We start from the raw sequence: 18315 nt of genomic DNA on the forward strand, positions 1-18315 counted from the left end.
TTATAGTTGTTAGCTGCCTGTTATGCCCTGGAATGTTATTCTATTATGTAGTATGTTGGCACCTTATTGTGACCTATGAAGTCTTAGAGAAGATCTATTTTATTGCTAAAATAAGTATTAATTTATGTGCATCTATAGAGTTTTGTTTAGTTGATATTTCATTTGGTTATGTGTTTTCAGAGCTCATTTAAACTCAGATTTTCAAGGTCTGCTATTAGGGAAATGCCATAAACATAATTCGTCTACTCTAGGAAAGGCAAATGGAACATCAAATGGAGATCAATAAAAATGACATTTCAAAATGCTAGCCTGCAAATTGTGAATCATGCTGAGCCCTGCGGCAGACTGGATTTCTTCTGCCCACCCCGGGTCTGTGCAGAAAGGACAGTGAGGAGGTGACGCTGAGTAAGCCTCAGCCTTCCACTCGCATGTTCTTCCTCCCATACTTCGAAAAAGGCTTGTTTCTGAGTGCAAAATGTAAAGCAGTGTACTTGAATGATTGTGATGTGATTTTGAATAGAAGTATGCACGAGATCTCTATTTATCTTTTGTCAGGAAAAGGTTAATAAACTAGCAGGAAAGCTTTCTGAGGAACAGTTTTGACAAGGCACAAAGATATATAAGTGGAGGTTCATTTAACAGTATTTTTCCCCCTTTGTTTAAAAGCGATTAAACTTGGAGAACTAAGCGCTGTCAGACAGTCCCGCATATGAGCAAATTATACCCCGGTCCTTCATGGTTTCAAACTGTCTTTCATCTCTTCCTGAGATGAAAGCTTCTCCTGCCCTCAGTGGGTATCACGAGGTGAGGGCTAGGCAGTCCTTCTGATTGTGTTTAAGTAACAGAACCTGACACAGTTCTGTCTATGGGGATCTTCCCTCTCTTTTTTCCTGTAAAGCCCTTGATTGTTGTCATTCTTTCAAGGATGAGTATTTGCTTCCCTAATATCAAACGTACACTCTGTTGCTCAATTGTGGTTCCTGACTGCATGTATGATACCTTTGTGTTTTGGGACTGAAATTGTAGGTGATGGCAGTGACCCTCGCTTGTAGTTCCAACAGTCTGCTGTGCTGAGTTGAAGAGATGACAGCATGAAGGGCTGGGACAGGTTTGCCATTGGGGGACCATCCCACCTACCTCATGACCTCAGTCTGGCTGATGGCTTTATATATCCTATCTCTGTGTTGTGGATGCTAAAATGTGAAAACGTGGGGTGCCTGGGTGGCTCAGTGGGTTAAGCCACTGCCTTCGGCTCAGGTCATGATCTCAGGGTCCTGGGATCGAGCCCCTGCATCAGGCTCTCTGCTCAGCGGGGGGCCTGCTTCCCTTCCTTTCTCTCTGCCTGCCTCTCTGCCTACTTGTGATCTCTCTCTGTCAAATAAATAAATAAAATCTTTAAAAATCAAATAAATAAATAAATAAATAAATAAATAAAATGTGAAAACGTGCGTCTTAGAAGTGATGAAATGGTATGGTTGGATTTTGCTTTGTGATCTGGTCCATCAGGGTTCCTTTTCATGGGTAGATTTAGCTCATTCGCAGACTGGATATAACAGATGTGCTTGATCTTGGTTTTGTTGTATTATTTTATGCTTTCTGGTTTCCTTGCTTCTCTTTGCTCTTTCACTATGTGGTGTATCTTTTCTTTTTTTAGTATTTGTTTCTTTTTTTCTTTGTTTTTGTTTTTGTTCTTATAATTGCCTTTGTAGCTTTTTATGCTCTATTTAAATGTTTTGTTTTTTAGATTGTCTTCATACATCTAAAAATGAGAAATGATAAACTTATATTTCATCTTCTGATCTCTTTCTCTACAATGACTATCCAGTTTTGGTTATTTATTTTAAGGATAACCTTTATGCCTTTGAATATTGCTTACAGCTTTTACTTGATTTTTCTGTTTTAAATATCTTTTGGCCTTTGACTCTGACACATGAGAAAATCAGTATACTTACAGCATCTCCCACTTTTTCCGGGACTTCCCCCACCTCTTATATTTGGATTTATATTATTTATATTTTATATTGTAACTATAATACCCATATTGTTCTGTTTTCATTCTGTGGCTAAATGGATTTGGTACTTACTGATGGCCCCATTGCTGTAGTTCCTTCATTGATCTCCTATTTGGCTAAAATTCATCCTCTAGTGGTTTTTGCTTTTTAAATAAAAGTCCTATATTAACCAAAAATTTTAAATCAAAATCCTGTGTGGCTATCATATGGTTCCACTTACATGAAATATCCAAAACAGGCAAATCTATTGAGACAGAAAATAGATTAGTGGTTGTTAGAGGCTGGGGGTCAGGGAAAGGGGAGTGACTGCTGATGGGTACAGGGTTTCTTTTTGAGGTGATGAGATTGTTCTGGAATGAGATTGTGATGATGGTTACCCAACTTCATGAGCATTCTAAAAATCACTAAATTGTATACTTTAAAAGGGTGATTATATGGTTCATGAATTAAATTTCAGTAAAAAAAAAACCCGAAATCTGTATGTGGCAGTGGAATCAAATAGTTGAAAAACAAATAGAAGCTTTGCAGAGAACAATCAATACCCCTGTCTCCACCTGTGCATTTTCCCCTCCCCAGAAGCAACTATAGTCAGCTCTTCTGGCTAATTAGTTTAGAATTTTACCTTCCTGTCTATGAAATACAAAACATGCTTATATTGCTACTTCTTGATTAATCAAGTTGTGAATTATCTATGTCCCGTGGAAGTTGAGGGTTTATCTTTCTTTCTCTCTTCTCCTGCCCTCTCCCCTCCACCTCCACCTCCCCATAATCCATGCCTTTTTCCTACCCCATTTGTATATGGTTATATCATAATTTTAGTTAGATTCATATTTTATTGTTTGCATTATTATAACCCTTACATGCTGCTCAGAGCTAAACTGTGTAATACATCAAAGTAAGTTTTTTTCTTTCCAACACAACTTCTTGGGTTTTTTGGAGTTAATAATAGACTGGGATTTTTTATTATTGTAGCTGCTGTTTGCTTATTTATGTACATATCACTACTTCAACTGCAAACTCAGATGTCTGAGTCCTTTAAGAACATTCAGATGAAGCATAATCCATTGGTTTCATCATCATAGAGAAATCCGTCCCAGGGCTTTCAGAAATGCTCCTGTCTGGAATGGCTCTTTTACCTGATACCCAGCTATCCTGAAGGTTTTTCATTAAGGACCCAGATTCTATGACTACATAAACCTGAGTTCTCCCAAGTCCCCAAATATTTATTTCCTTCCTTTATTCTTGAATGGCACTGATCCAGCTATAAAATTATTCAGATTACATATTTTCCTTGGAATAAATGCAGGATTGCTTCAAGGCCTCCACAGTAGTATTTCTTAAATGATCTCTGTGAAAGGATCAGTCTTTTGTTTGCTTGTATTATGTTCTTGTTTTTATTCCCTACCCATTAAGATCAGATACTTCTGTAAATATAATGAAAATAAATTACTAGGAAATTAAATGAAAGAAAAAAGAAACATACAAACTACAAGCCCACATTTTTTATTAGTTTGAATACGCATAAAAATGCTCTGATTGGTATAAAAATTTCTAAACGTAGACTCTTAATATCTGTCTTTGTCTCATCAGGAACTGGTAACAGTTAACTGCCAGCACTAGTGCATGGCCACTCTGTGAGGAATACTGTTCTAGAGTTAAATTTGGTATTGTAAAAATCTGAGGCCAACCTGATTTTTACTACCCAACAATTTTGAAATCTGTGTTTCTGAAAAAACTTCTCTTTGCTGATACTTGGTTGATCCCTGTACAGATGGATGGAATTCTGGGTTGGAAATATTTCTCCCTCAGAATTTGGAAGGCAGGGTTCCATTTACTTTTGTATTCATTGTAGCTATTGAGAAGTTTAAGTTCAGAAGGTTCATTCCTGATCTCATAAATGAGCTGTGATCTGTTTGATCCCTTTGTCTTTTTTTTAAGAATCTTAACTATTCCTGTGGGTCTGACATTTTATGATTACCTATCTTGATGTGAGTCTTTTAAATTCTCTTTTGCTGGGTATTGAGTAAATCCTTTCAAACTGGAAACTCATGTTCTTTAATTCTGAGAAATTTCCCAGATTATATTCCTGTTGCCAAAGAATGAAAAACCAAATTGCATGTGATTTTGGGCTGAATACAACCCATTTCTTGCTTAGTATTTTCTGGGGTCATCTTTGCATGTTTTCTTTGAACTGAATTCTTGCCTTTTCTTTAAAGCACTTTTAAAAATCAATTATTCTGGAAAATTTCAGGCGTACACAAAAGCAGAGAGAATAGTATAAAGAATCTCCTACACCCACACCCAGCTTTATCAGTCATCAGTATGTGGCTAATTTTATTTCACCTATACCTTCTATCCTGACTTCCAGTATAGATATGTATAATTTTACCCATAAATGTGTTTCTATGTATCTCAAGAAATAAGGCCTTTTAAAAAAACACAATTACAATATTATTAAAAATACCTGAAAAATGAACAATTCCTTAATATATAAATGTGATTAGTATTCACATTTCTCTGATTACCCTATAAATGCCATTTTATAATTGGTTTTTCAAATCAGATCCATACAGGGTTTATGCATTGTAATCGGTTGGTATCTTTAATCATTTGTTGAAGAAGCAGAGTAATTTGTCCTATAGAATTCCTCACATTCTGGGTATGTTGATTATATGCTGCAATGTTTAACATTTATTCCATCCCTGTATTTCTTGTAGCAGTATGATCAGACTTGTGTTCAGTTTTAGGGGAGAGTATTCTTTTGTAAGTAATGGGGTATATTTCCTTTTGTATTACATAGATAATGTCTGGTTATTCATTTTGTGTGATTTTTAAGATTGATGACGTGCAAATTAGCCAGTCTCTAAGCAATACAGTTGATTTTGTATATTAATCTTTTATCTTGTAATCTTGATGAGCTTACTTTCTAGTTGTAGCAACTACTTAAAAATATTTCTTCAGGACTTCCTACATATAAGATCATGTTGTCTGTGGATAAAATTTTTTTTTAAGATTTTATTTATTTATTTGACTGAGAGAGACACAGGAAAAGAGGGAACACAAGCAGAGGGAGTGGAAGAGAGAGAAGTAGGCCTCCCACTGATCAGGAAGCCCGATGTGGGTCTTGATCCCAAGATCTTGGAGTCATGACCTGAGCTGAAGACAGATGCTTAATGACTAAGCCAGCCAGATAACCCTGTGGATAAAATTTTTATGTTTCCTTTCCAATCTGTGCCTTTTATTTCTTTTTCTTGTCTTATCAAAGTGTCTGGAATCCCCCGTCAGTGTTGAATAGAAATGGTAAAAGTAGACATCTTTGCTTGTGTCCCAGTCTTGGGAGGAATGTGTTCAGTCTTTTACCAGTATGGTGTTAAACTATAGGTTTTTCTCAGATGCCCTTTATGAGGTTGTAGAAGTTCTCTTCTGTTCCTAGTTTTCTGAGAATCTTTCTCATGAATGAGTAATTTTTGTCAAGTTCTTTTTTTCTGCACTTGATGAGGTGATTTTTTTTTTTGATGATTGTTAATATGGTGGCTTGTGTTGATCGAATGCAAACATTGAAGCAGCTTGGCATTCCTGGGCTAACCTACACTTGGTCATGATCTGTTACCTTCTTTATATACTGTGGTTTTGATTGTTAAAACTCTATTAGTTTCTGAGTTTGTGTTTATGATGTTTATTCATCTTTGTTTTTCTTATAATTTTTTTTTTCTGGTTTGGTAGTGGGGTCATGCTGGCCTGATGAAAGGAATTGGGAACTGTACTTTCCTCTTTAGTGTATTGGAAGGGTTTGTGTGGAATTGGTATTGCCCCTCTGTCTTCTGTTTTGCATTGTTTCCAGTGAGAAATCTGGTATTGTTCTTAATCTTTGTTTCTGTACATATCTTTTTTTCTTCTGATTTTAAGATTTTCTCTTTTTCACTGATTTTGAACAACTTTATTATGAGGCATTTTGTAGTTTTCTTCATGTTTCTTGTGCTTGAGGTTCTCTGAGCTTCTTCAATCTTTTGATGTAATTTTTGGAAAATTTCAGCCATAATTTTTTCAAAAATTTTTCTGCCTGCCCCTCTTGGGGGTGCATTTTCATGTATTTTGGTCCCTTGGTGTTTCATTTTGGATAATTTCTAAGGCTACATGCCTTCATATACACTGATCTTTACTCTGTAATATCTAAGTTGCTATTAATCCCATCTAGAGTATTTTTCAGTTCAGACAATTAAAAAAAACTTTTAAGTTCGATTTGGGTCTTTTTAATATTTTCTGTGTTTTTAGTTAACAGGCTCGTCTTTTTTCTACCACTGGAACATACAGAGTATAGTTACAGTAGATGGCTCTGATGTCTCTGTCTACTGATCATAGCATCTCTGTCATTTTGGACAGTTTGAATTGATTGTTGGTGTTTTGCCCCTAGCCATGGGTCATGTGTTCTGTTTCTTACATACCTGATAATACTTTGATTCAGTGCTAGCAGTGTCCATTTTACCTTCTTGTATCCTAGGGAGTTTTTATTCCTTTTCCATATTTTTGAGCTTCGTTCCTGGAATGCCGTTGTTACTTGACTGTAGTTTGATACTGTGGAGCAGGATTCAGGAAACTGCAGGGCGAGGGCCAGCTGTGGTCAGGCCTGTTCAGTAACACTGGGTTTTGTGCTACAGTCACAGAGTGGATGAGACTGAGAAACCAGATGGCCTGCCAAGCTTGAGATTTATTACCTGTTCCTATACAGAAAAGGTTTGTTATTCCTTACTTTTAAAGGCTTACTTTAAGCTTTTTGGCAAGACTGGGGCACCTTGGAGGGTAGGGCTAGTTGCTCCCCACTCTGAGGCAATTACCCTCCTTAGCACTGTACCTGATGCTTGTGTCTTAGAAGATTTCTTCATTCGGGCTTGTTAGTTGGAACCTTTCTGTGTCCTGTTGGGTATCCGGTGATTGTTCCGCCTGCTCCTTTCAGCGGTTCTCTCCCTCGCTCTGAGATCTTTCTTCACATGCACGTGCTGCTCACTGCTCAGTACTCAGCAACAGACTTGAGGGGAATCATGGCAAACCATGGAGCTCCCTCTCAGTGGCCTGCTTTCTGGCCTGTGGACTCCAAATGTATCTTCTCCAGTACTCGGCCTTGTGGATTCCAGCTGCCCTCGCCTCCAGCACTTCTTAACTCTGCCTGGTCAAGTCATTGAGCTGTGTTTGGGTTCTCTGTGCCCGTGTCACCAGCTCTCCACAGGCAGTAAACTGGGCAGGTGTAGCAGTCCCTCATGTGTTCCCTTTTCCTCTTCACCATTGGGGCTGCTTGTCATCCATGATGTTATAACTGTACTTTCATGTATTTTGTCTGTTTAAAAAATTTTTGAGGGCCAGGATGGGTAAATCTGGTCTCTGACTCCATCATGGCTGGATGTGGAAGCCTTCAACTCTTTACCTTTAATAATGAAAGGTAGTAGTCGTAAATTCAGTGTTTCTGTTGCTGGAGAATGTGTTGGTTCTTTCTACTGCATTTCCTGTCTTAGGGGCCCTTTTCTCTACTGACATTCTTACTTTGAATTACTAGAAAAGTTTCCCCTAATACCGCTCTCCCTTTTTCTTTCCAGCCATAGATAAAGCTGTCAGAAGCACAGTTATCATGGAAATAGAAACATTTAAATTACTGGCACGATAAGCTTATTTCTTGCTGTAGCCATTCAGAGTATCGATTTGTCACTGCCTTGGGTGCTTTCAAGTGAAGCTGTGCTTAGATATAAAAAGTTTTAAAGCCCACTTTGATTCTATGTGAAGCTCACAGTTTTTCCAGTGCAGTTCTAGCGGTTAGTCAGTTGAAACTGTGGGCTTCTCGAACTCTATAAGAACCCTTTCGTGCAGTATTCGACATGCTTAGATTTGGACATTGCCGACCTGCTATGGGCCTTGATACTGGTGTTTGTTTTTCTTTGGTTTTCTTACTCTGATTTCATAGCTGCTACTGCATGTACAAAATCAGCAGTTTTAAAATAATGTGCTGTAATTATTTTCTCTAATTATCTCTAATAAAATGAAAGGGGGGAAAAAACCCCAAAGTGGTAACTTTGAAATAAGATAGGAGGATGACTTGAAAGGGATCAAATGGGATATCAGTACGGGTTTTTTGTTTTTTGTTTTTTTTTAAGGCTTTGGATATTGTCTTACATTTGGGGGGGATGAGCTTTTTCAGAATTGCTTTCCTTGGTGCTGCTAAGAATAGAGGAACTTTGTAGCAACGTTTTTTCTCCTAGGAGGTAATTTTTCTTGCTAAGTATGCCATAAAAAATTGAAGAATGATCTTAATTTCTCATTTTAAAATGACTGTCATACTGAGCCAGACTATTTAACACTTCAGAGTTAGAACACATGGATTTGTCAATAAATTTAAACGTGATGGTAGTCTCCATTACTACTAAGTTGTTTGAGTAATATATTATATTCACATTTTAAATGGATATTGATCCTCATTCAGTGACTGAATTAGAGCATCTCAATTCTTATAAAATTGCTGATTCTTTTCTACTTTGTAGGTATGCAGCTGGACATCAATTCCAGCCAACATTCCATAGATTTTTCTTACCTTTGCTTCTTTACACAGTACTCTTTAGGAGGTAATAGTACTTTGTGCCTCCCAAAAAGAGCAAACAGAAATTGTCTTTAAAACATCAAACTTAAAATCTGTGATTTTGTGTTGACTTGTGTCTTGAAGGTACGTGAAGTTCATTGGGTTGCCCTTGTCTCAGAGGAAGTTTTGTCAGAGATGTCAGCAGCTGCTGTTGCCAGATGACTGGGAGAAGCATCAAGAGCACCGGGTGGTAGGTGATATTTCTATCACCCAGTTGAAAAGGCCCAGTCAGCTTCTTTATCCACTGGAAAACAAGAAGACAAATGCCCAGTATCTGTTTGCTGATCGGAGCTGTCAGTTCTTGGTAGACCTACTTTCTACCCTTGGATTCACAAGAGTCCTGTGTGTTGGAACACCGAGGTATGCTATATGATTTTTTGAAGATTTCTACTATCCCCACTATTTAAGTTGTAAGAAAAAATGATCACATAGTTATTTACTATGTTCTGGGAAATCGCATGCAGTTTCAAATAAGCAAGAGAAGTATAAAGCACAGTCCCTCTCTTGAGGAGTTTGTAATCTACATTACATTTCAGAGAAATCTTTGTAGATTTCTGATATATGACAGGAGATTCCTTCTGATTTGATTTTTTAATTGCTTATCATTTTAGACTCCTCTTTTTCAGATAAGTTCTACCTTTTAAAAAAAATGTTTGAAAAACCGAAACCTTGGTTATATCTGCCAAATTCTCTTCAGTGTTTTATTGAAATATTAGAAATACCAGGAGAACATTGGTGGGGTTGTTTTGGTTTATTTGCTTATTATCTGTGGCATTTGTGATTCCTCATTAAGGAATCACATTCCTTATGTGGAATGATTCCTCATTCATGCTTTCATGAATTGTTTTAGGTTGCATGAGCTGATCAGATTGAAAGCATCAGGTGAAAAGAAGTCTAACATTAAAAGCCTTTTATTGGATATTGATTTTAGGTAGGTTTATAAAGTCTGATATTTATTCTCGTTTACTGTCTCCTGTTTCTGTTTAATGTTTTTCTCTTATTTGTTGTTTATTACCTGTTGCAGTCCTTTACTGTTCAGAAGTAGTAATTGGTTAGAAGCCACCTTTTTAGTCATATAAACTCCCCTTGTAATCTTCCATATTTCAAACAGAAAGGCAGTGGATTTCTTTTGTTGTTGTTGGGTGTGCTTCCTAAATTTTTTCAGTGAATGTGTCTCATTGACCTGGGCTTGTATTGTAGAGGTAAATTCGTACTGACTGAAATTTCCTCTCATACACTTATTTTTCAAAAATAAATCTGAACTTCTCCCAGGATTTTGTTTCATCATGATGTTTTAATATATTTATTTAATGCATATGTATATTTATTTATTTTAATTCATTTTATTCTAATTCTTTTACTGTATTTTACTTTAACACATTTTATTCATCTGGTAAAACACATTTTACCAGATGATGTGCATATTGGCTTTTATTGGATATAGCTTTCACTGGATATAGACAGGTCTTAAAGCATAAGATTAGCAGACAGCTGGAATCTGTGGGAGAAGGTCAGAATTAAATAGCATCTGATGTGTTGGGACAAACAAAGAGGAGCACACGTGGCCCTTAGGTGATAATTTAGAAGCAGATGTGTCCACCCACAGTCTCTGGGATCCTGTAAACTTGAAGTACTTTTCCAACTTCAGTTGTTTGAAGTTTTAAATTGAGACACAGTGCACTGAAAACCCACCAAGTTAAGGTGTATGTGCCAGTGGTTTGGGGTATATTCATTATGTCTTGCAGTAATCACCCCCATCCAATTCTGGAACATTTCCATTCTTTTCCATTCCGAAAAGAAACCCTCTCCCCACTTGCTGTGATGGTCAGTGATCTGGCTTCTGTCCCTGTGGGTCTGTTGGTTCTGTGTGTGTCCTGTAAATGGCAATCCCCATATGTGACCTGGGCTTGCGGCCTCTTCCATGTGCCGCTGTGTTCATCCAGATCACGGAATGGAACAGTACTTTACTCCTTTCGAGGCTGTATTGATGTTCCACTCGATAGATGTATCAGATTCTTGTTTTAAATACCACATTCCTTTCCTAAAGAATGACTGTTAAATTATTGTCAGTGTATTATTTTAAGGGTAGAAGTTTAACTCTGGGGTTCTTATAACAGTGCAAACAGTAGCTGGTGTTTGCATTGGGTGTTCGCACTGAGTGCTTGTCCTGGGTGAAACCCTGCTCTCCCTCAGTCAGTCCTCACAAGAGTCTCCGCTGTACAGTACGTGCTGTTATCCTCCTCGCTTTCCAGATGTGAAAAGCCAAGGTACGAAGAGGTGAAATAACTTGACCTAACAGTGATGAGTGGCCAAGTCAGGATTCAAACCCAGTCATTGTGGCTCCAAAATTGATACCCTCTGGGAATAACTTGCTTTTAAATTTGTACAGAAGCTTTTTTTATATGGCCCATTTCTCTCTTGTCCCAATGTCTCTCTCTTTCCCCATTTTCCTTCGTGCCTGTTCCACGAAGGTTCACATGAGTCAGCAGTGGGTTTACAGGTTATTCATATATTTGGAATATGGCCCTCCTTCATCAGGCACCTTTCCTTGGAGCCTGGAGATCTATTTATGTCAGACAGGACGTATTGGCTCACATGACTGGAGCCTAGGATCTAGCAGGCCTCCCTTCAGGCGAGGTCCTGGGCCTTGCCTGGTGTAGTTCAGGCTTCATCTTTCTCTTTCCGCCTCTCGTTCTTTCTTGGGATTGGCTTTTACTTCCTGCTCATTGCCAGGGATTTTGGTGACAGCAGATTTCAGCTTAACTGTCTAGGAGACAGCTCTCTTTCCTGAGAACCCTAGCAGCATAGCTCCAGGGAGGGACTGGCTTGGCTGGAACTGTATGCCTATTCCAGAACCTTCTCTGTGGCCTCGCAGGTAGAATTCCCTGGCAGCCCTGACCAAACACATTGAGTGGGTTCACCAAAGGAAACCCTCTCTGACCATAGGTGCAGGGGAGACACACACACACACACACACACACACACACACACACACGTCACGCGTCTCGTGTCCAAAATTGAATTAGTTAACATAATGTGTATCAGTTGTCAGCAGCACTCATCTTCTCACCTTTGGGACTTTTACCTCAGTGAAAATGGTACAGGGTTGTTTTTCTAATAGTACAGTTCTTTGAAGTTACCATACAGTTTGTTTTTTATTTCATTCAAGTCAAGCTTTTTCCAAGCTAGTTGTGGTGGACTGGTTTCTACACAAACTAGAAAAAAAAATCAGTGATTCATCTTGACTTGTTCAAATTTCAAGGATCTCCAGTTTACTTTTTTTTTTTAATAGCAGCTTTTTAAAGAGACATGGTCTTTAATTCTGTCACCTAAAACCTTATGGATTTTGGCTTTTTAGAACTTTTTTATGCATATAATCATTTTAAAAGGTAAGAATTAGTCTTTTTTCCCCCACCAAATATCAGGCATATTTTTGTCTTTTAAATTGAGATGCATTTCACATAGAGGAAAGAGGTTTTTAGTATTCTTCACAAGGTTGTGCAGCCATCACCGCTACATAATTCCAAACATTTCCATCATCTTTGATGATGTCTCCATCATGGTCCCCATGAGTGACCTTGCCTCTTTTCCCCCTCCCCCAGCCCTTGGCCATCACTAATTTACTTTCTGTCTCTAGATTTGCTTATTCTGGATATTTCATAAAAATGCATTCATAAAATATGTGGCCTTTAGTATCTAGCTTCTTTCATTTAATGTTGTATTTTCAAGGTTCATCAAGTTATACCTTCTTATGGCTGAATAACAACTCCATTATAAGGATATACCAAATTGTGTTTATCCATTCATCAGTTTACGGACATTTGTGTCACTTACGCATTTGGCTCTTTTGACTAATGCTGCTGTGAACGTTTGTGTGCAAATTTTGTGTGAATATAGGTTTTATTATCTCTTGGGTATTGTGCGAATTTTTTAGGGCTGCGATAACAAAATAACCATAGATAGGGTGGCTTTAACAACAAAAATTTATTGTCTCAGTTCTGGTGGCTAGAAATTCAAGATCAAGGTATCAGTAGGTTTGGTGACTTCTGAGGTCTTTCTCCTTTGGTTGCAGGTGACCTTCTTCTCACTGTATTCTAACATGGTCTGTCCTGTGTGTGTGTACATCTCCAGTTTCTCTTTGTGGGTCCAGATTTCCTCTTTCATAAGGACTCCAGTTATCCTGCATCACAGACAACCCTAATAACCTCATTTTATTTTAATTGACTTTTTAAAAGGTCTTCAAATACAGTCATAGTCTGAGATACTGGGGATTAGGGGCTCAGTAGATTAATGTTGAAGAGTTACAGTTCAACACACAACAGGTATTTATCTTAGGAGTAGAATTGCTGGGTCACATGGTAGCTCTACTTTGAACTTCTTGAGGAACTGCTAAACTATTTTTTAAGGTGACTACCATTTTGCATTTCTACCAGCAATATATGCAGATTCCAGTTTCTCCACATTTTGTCAGCTCTTGTTATTGTCTATCTGTATTTTTAAATAAATTAATTACTTGTTTTTTTGAGAGAGATAATGGACACAGGCAGGCAGGGGGAGGGGCAGAGGGTGATGGAAAGAAAGAATCTTAAGCAGGCTCCATGCACAGCATGGAGCCCAATGCAGGGCTTGATCTCAGGGCCCTGAGATGATGACCTGAGCTGAAATCAAGCTCAGCTTGGTGAGCATAACCAGCTGAACCTCCTAGGTGCCCCTGTTGTTTGTCTTTCTAATGTGGTATCTCATTGTGATTTTGTTTTGCATTTTATTAATGGCTCATGATGCTGAACATCTTTTCATGTGCTTATAGGCCATTTGTTTATCTTTTTGGAGAAATGTCTATTCAACTGTCCAATTTTTAATTGGTTATTTGTCTTTGTTTTTGTTAAGTTGAAAAGTAAATATATTCTGGATACTAGACTATTAAAAATTAATTTTTTTTAAAAATTTCATTTTGTATTGTTCATTCCTAGAGTCCTAATTTATTTTTTAAAAAACAGTATAAAACACACATTGGTTAAAATTTACCACGTTAGTTATTTATGTGTACAGCTCAGTAGTGTTAAGTAAGTTGAATATCTTCACGTTGTTCTACAGCCAGTCACCAGAACTATCCCATCATAGCTGAATTACTTTTAATTTGAAAGATTTACATGGACCCTTAACTCTTAATTTAAGCTATATGTCTTTTAGTTTTATCTTTCTTGAGCCTGTATATTAAAATTTCCTGGACAGAGTAGGGGGATGTGGTTAAAGTTATTTTGTAACTTATTGAATATACTGATACTTTTTTCTTTTTGTATCTATAAGCTTCTGTGTATGTGTTGGAAACAAAAACTGAAGGTATTGTAATAGTTAGCTTAGCTTCTTTTATAAGGAGTCAGTTCTGTAAAAGGTTGACATTGGGTATTAAGAGAGAGCTTGTTGGGGTACATGGGTGGCTCATTTGGTTGAGTGTCTGACTCTTGGTTTCGGCTCAGGTCATAATCTCAGGCTTATGAGACTGAACCACACACTGGGCTGGTGTGGAGCCTGCTTGGTATTCTCTCTCCCTCTCCCTATGTCTCCCCCCAGTAAATTAAAAAGAGAAAGAGAGAGATTTTATTTTACTGAAACACGTTAGTGGCCAGAGTGAACAGTCTGTTGCCTGTACTGACGATATTGTGGGGTATGAAGTAGCTTCAGATTTTTCACAAGGACCACAATTAAATCAGGAACAAATTCCTATGTGATATAGAGTGACAGCAAGTTGTTACTTTGGGCACTTTGACTTTAGTTTGTCATCAGTCTACAAAAGGTCTGTCCAAGGCTTCAGAGAACTACCCCAACTCCAATGTTACATATGCTATAAATATCCTCTTCAGGGGGTCTAAGATACGAAGTTAACATTTGCTAAGATGGATTTTTATATGCTCCAATTTTAGCATGAAAGATGTGAAACTCTATTTGGCAAACTATCATCCAAATAAAGTTATATCAAAAAAATGGATTTCTTAGGTTCATTTCATGGACTAATTTTATTCAGCTCTTGATTACATTTCCTGTGTATAGAGCATGTTTCACACTTGGTAACTGACTCTCATTTAAAGAGAATGAATGGCCAAATTAAATGAATGTCCTTTTGCAGTTTTCAAGTGCATGCATTTCTGATTGGTTTTGTTTGCCTTATTCAATACAGAGAATAATTCTTCGAGGCCAATTTCATTTTAAGAGGGTAATGTTCAGTGATTTTTCATAATTTAAAATATGAAAAATTATGCTCCCTTGTTTGTATTTGATGGAAACTCGGAGCTGAAATCTTGGCTTTTTTCTCTCTCTGACTCTGCCTACTGCTGCCCAGAATGTTTTGGACAAGTGTGCTGTGCTGAATTTTATGTAAATAAAATTTTCTTTTTTAATTTTTAGAAAAAGACTATTGTATCTTTGAGAAGCAATACAAAAAATGGAGAGGGGGTAGAAATATATTTTAAAAGGAATTCTATTTTCCTTTGTTCACACTTAACAACAATGCAAGAAAGAAGAAAATCCTCAAATGATAGTCAGTCCACAATAGTACTGGTATTGAGATATATATAAAATAACTGATATATCTATATTATCCATTATTTGGAATTTAGTTAATTAGGAAGACATTTGTTTATTGATGGCAATTGACATTTTTTTTTTAAAGATTTTATTTATTTATTTGACAGACAGAGATCACAAGTAGGCAGAGAGGCAGGCAGAGAGAGGAGGGAGCAGGCTCCCTGCTGAGCAGAGAGCCCGACGTGGGGCTCGATCCCAGGACCCTGGGATCATGACCTGAGCCGAAGGCAGAGGCTTTAACCCACTGAGCCACCCAGGCGCCCCGGCAATTGACATTTTCCCAGCATTTTGGAATGTTCATCAGGTTACAGTCTATTTCAAATGTTTTTTCAGTTATTCAAACCTTTTGTTTATTTCTTCAGTGCAAATTTATGTTTTATGAAATCCGCAGATGTACTGACAGTATCTCAAATGATATTAGGGGACATTGTACTTAGAATGAACAGCTGTTCTTCTGTCTCTACAGAACAAGAGAAATGGGTTTAGATTATAGGAGGAGAAATTTTGCTTGGACATAAATGTAATTCCCTAACATGAGGGGCGTTAAGACGTAAATCTTTACAGCCGGTACTTACTAAAGTAGTGATGCCTAGCATTTCAATAAATGCTATGTAGCTGCTTTGTATTAAACACTTTACATATATTTTCTCATTTATACTTACCAAGTCCAATGAAGTAAGACACTATTATTTTTTTCCATTTTGTAGATGAAGAAACTGAGGCTCTGGTAGGATAACTAACTCACTAAGTTTACATAGGTAATAGTGAGACACCTAGTGTTTTGTTTTGTTTTAAGATTTTATTTGAGAGAGAGTGTGTGTGAGAGAGAATACAGGAAGGAGTAGAAGGGGAGGGAGAGGGACAAGCTGAGTGCAGATCCCTGTGTGGGGCTTAATCCCACAGCCCCAAGATCATGACCTGAGCCAAAATCAAGAGCTGAATGCCTAACTGACTGAGCCACCCAGGCCCCCCAAGACCCAGTGTTTGAAACCATACTGTCTGACTACAGAACCTGTATAACTTTTAACCATAGTGTAATATGAAAGGGATAAAGCAGGTCTGTGCATTAGACTACATGCTCATCATGGGCGGCAAGTCAGTTATGGACAGTAAGGGAGGAGTAGAAGTAGAAGCAAAGTGTCACTCTCACGATTTGGTTAAAGAAGTTGTATAAATAAGCATGTGCCCCTGGATTTTTTTCACTAGGTTATGGATTCTGTACAAGGATAGTGTGGTTTGTATGTGAATTGTTTATAGCAAAATTTTGGAGGTTCACAATGCTATCCTGATATTATACAAAAAATTCAGAATTCAGCAAGAGCTAACAAGACCCATATATATATAAAGGGGGAAGATGCAGAGACAGACAATACAAATACAATTAGGGTGTAAAGAAAACTCAGTCTTGTAAGAAATCAAGTAAATGCAAATTTAAACCATAATATGCTATGAATTTTTAGTAAATTAGCAAAAATTTATGAAATGTTAATGCCCAAAGCTGGTACTTTCATTCATTACTGATTGCATTTTAAAGTAGTATCTTAGAAGAATAAAATTGTTCAATCAGTAAATAAATATCTCTCTTTCCTGACACTAATTCAGTAAATATGAAATGCACATGCTTATTTTTCTTATATATTGAGAAGCATATTTTACTGAGCTAATCTGCAATAGACAAGAAATGCTTTGTATTAAATATTTTTTTTTGTTAACCACAGAAGAAAATAATTAACAGCTGTTGAGCCAAAATGTTGATTCAGTGTTTTTCTTGAAATTATTAAGTATGAGAGATGCATTTTAATTGCCATCCCATCTCAAACTTAAATTATATAACAATCTATCAGTAATATCATTGTTTCTGTATAATTCTGTAGTTTGAAGGAACATGTGAATTTTGTATGTGAGTCTTCTGTAGTTTTCTCACTGGCTTATTAACTTGGGAACATAATTTAAGTTTGATATTCATTCATTGTTACTGACTCCCTGAGAGTTTGGGAAAATATTCTTTATTTCAAGAAACTAAGGAATGATGAAGTTGCTTTTATTAAGGGTATGATTTTATAGTTTTAAAACTTAGTTTGTATTTACTTACTATATAGCCATAACTAAGCAAATAACTACAGTAATAAATTATTTTACAGGTATTCACAGTTTTATATGGAAGATAGCTTTTGCCATTATAACATGTTTAACCATCACTTCTTTGATGGAAAGGTAAGAATTACAACCGTTATCCTTGTCACTGTGGAAGAACAAGTTCCAGAGTACCTCGTTTCTTATTTTTTAGAATCCCTCAAGATCAAATCGTGGCTGTTGCACCATTTATTGATTGGCTATTTCCCCGCTTCATCCACTGAGTGTGTATCGAGTATCTAGAAGTGATTGTGTATTCTTCTTTTGTGACTTTTCACTGCTTTTTGGATATAGACACACTTTCTTACCATGGCCTCCAGGGCTTTGCCCGATCTGACACCTGCCACCTTCCAGTCTCTCTTCTCGTTACTGCTCTGGGGTTTGTGTTTGTGTTCTGCATGTATGACTCATCTGGGACTGTCTTTTCCACCACACAGGCTTTTGCCCATGCTGTTCCCTCTGCCTTCTAGTTTTTGTTAACTTCACCTCGTCCTTCAAAGCTCTGTTCCAAGTCGCTTTCTCTAGGCTGCCCTTAAACCCAGACGAGGTCGGGCTGTCTTCTCTAGCTATATGATACTGTAATTAAATAACTGGTTAGTTGTTTGATGTCTGCCTCCCTGGTAAATTTCATGTCCCGATTAAGGGGACTCATAGTTTTATTAGACTAATTCTTAAAAATTAGACAAGTTTGAGAGTGACCCCTTATCTGTGAGCTCTGGGTGATAGTGATGGTGATAATGGCAGAGGCCCTCAATGGGTAGCAGGGGGTAGCTTCTTTCAATAATACGATGTTAGTAATGTCACTATGAATAAGCAGCATAGCAGAGCTGATACTTTTACTCCTCGATTGAGCTCTTTGTGAGTCATATTACAAGATAAAAACTATACCCAACCAAGTAATCACAGCGGACAGGAAGTTGGCCACAACTGTTTGAAATGATCAAGACTACCTGAAGCACATATCCATATATG

At 37.3% G+C, this 18315-nt stretch overlaps 1 protein-coding gene across 5 annotated transcripts in view; it reads left to right on the top strand.

The window, feature by feature from the left end:
• ZCCHC4 (zinc finger CCHC-type containing 4) overlaps positions 1-18315 on the top strand; it is a 51588-nt gene that overhangs the window by 5379 nt on the left and 27894 nt on the right. For 4 of the 5 annotated variants that reach the window (XM_013061518.2, XM_013061519.2, XM_013061520.2 and 1 more), the window contains exons 4-6: positions 8713-8988; positions 9479-9559; positions 17352-17424. In XM_013061518.2, coding sequence (XP_012916972.1) covers positions 8713-8988; positions 9479-9559; positions 17352-17424 — 430 coding nt within the window. The remainder of the gene's footprint in view (positions 1-8712; positions 8989-9478; positions 9560-17351; positions 17425-18315) is intronic. The other variant, XM_045076176.1, reaches the window with a different exon arrangement.

Source organism: Mustela putorius, unplaced genomic scaffold, assembly GCF_011764305.1.
Source record: "Mustela putorius furo isolate JIRA1106 unplaced genomic scaffold, ASM1176430v1.1 tig00000083_pilon_pilon_pilon, whole genome shotgun sequence".
Lineage (NCBI taxonomy): Eukaryota > Metazoa > Chordata > Mammalia > Carnivora > Mustelidae > Mustela > Mustela putorius.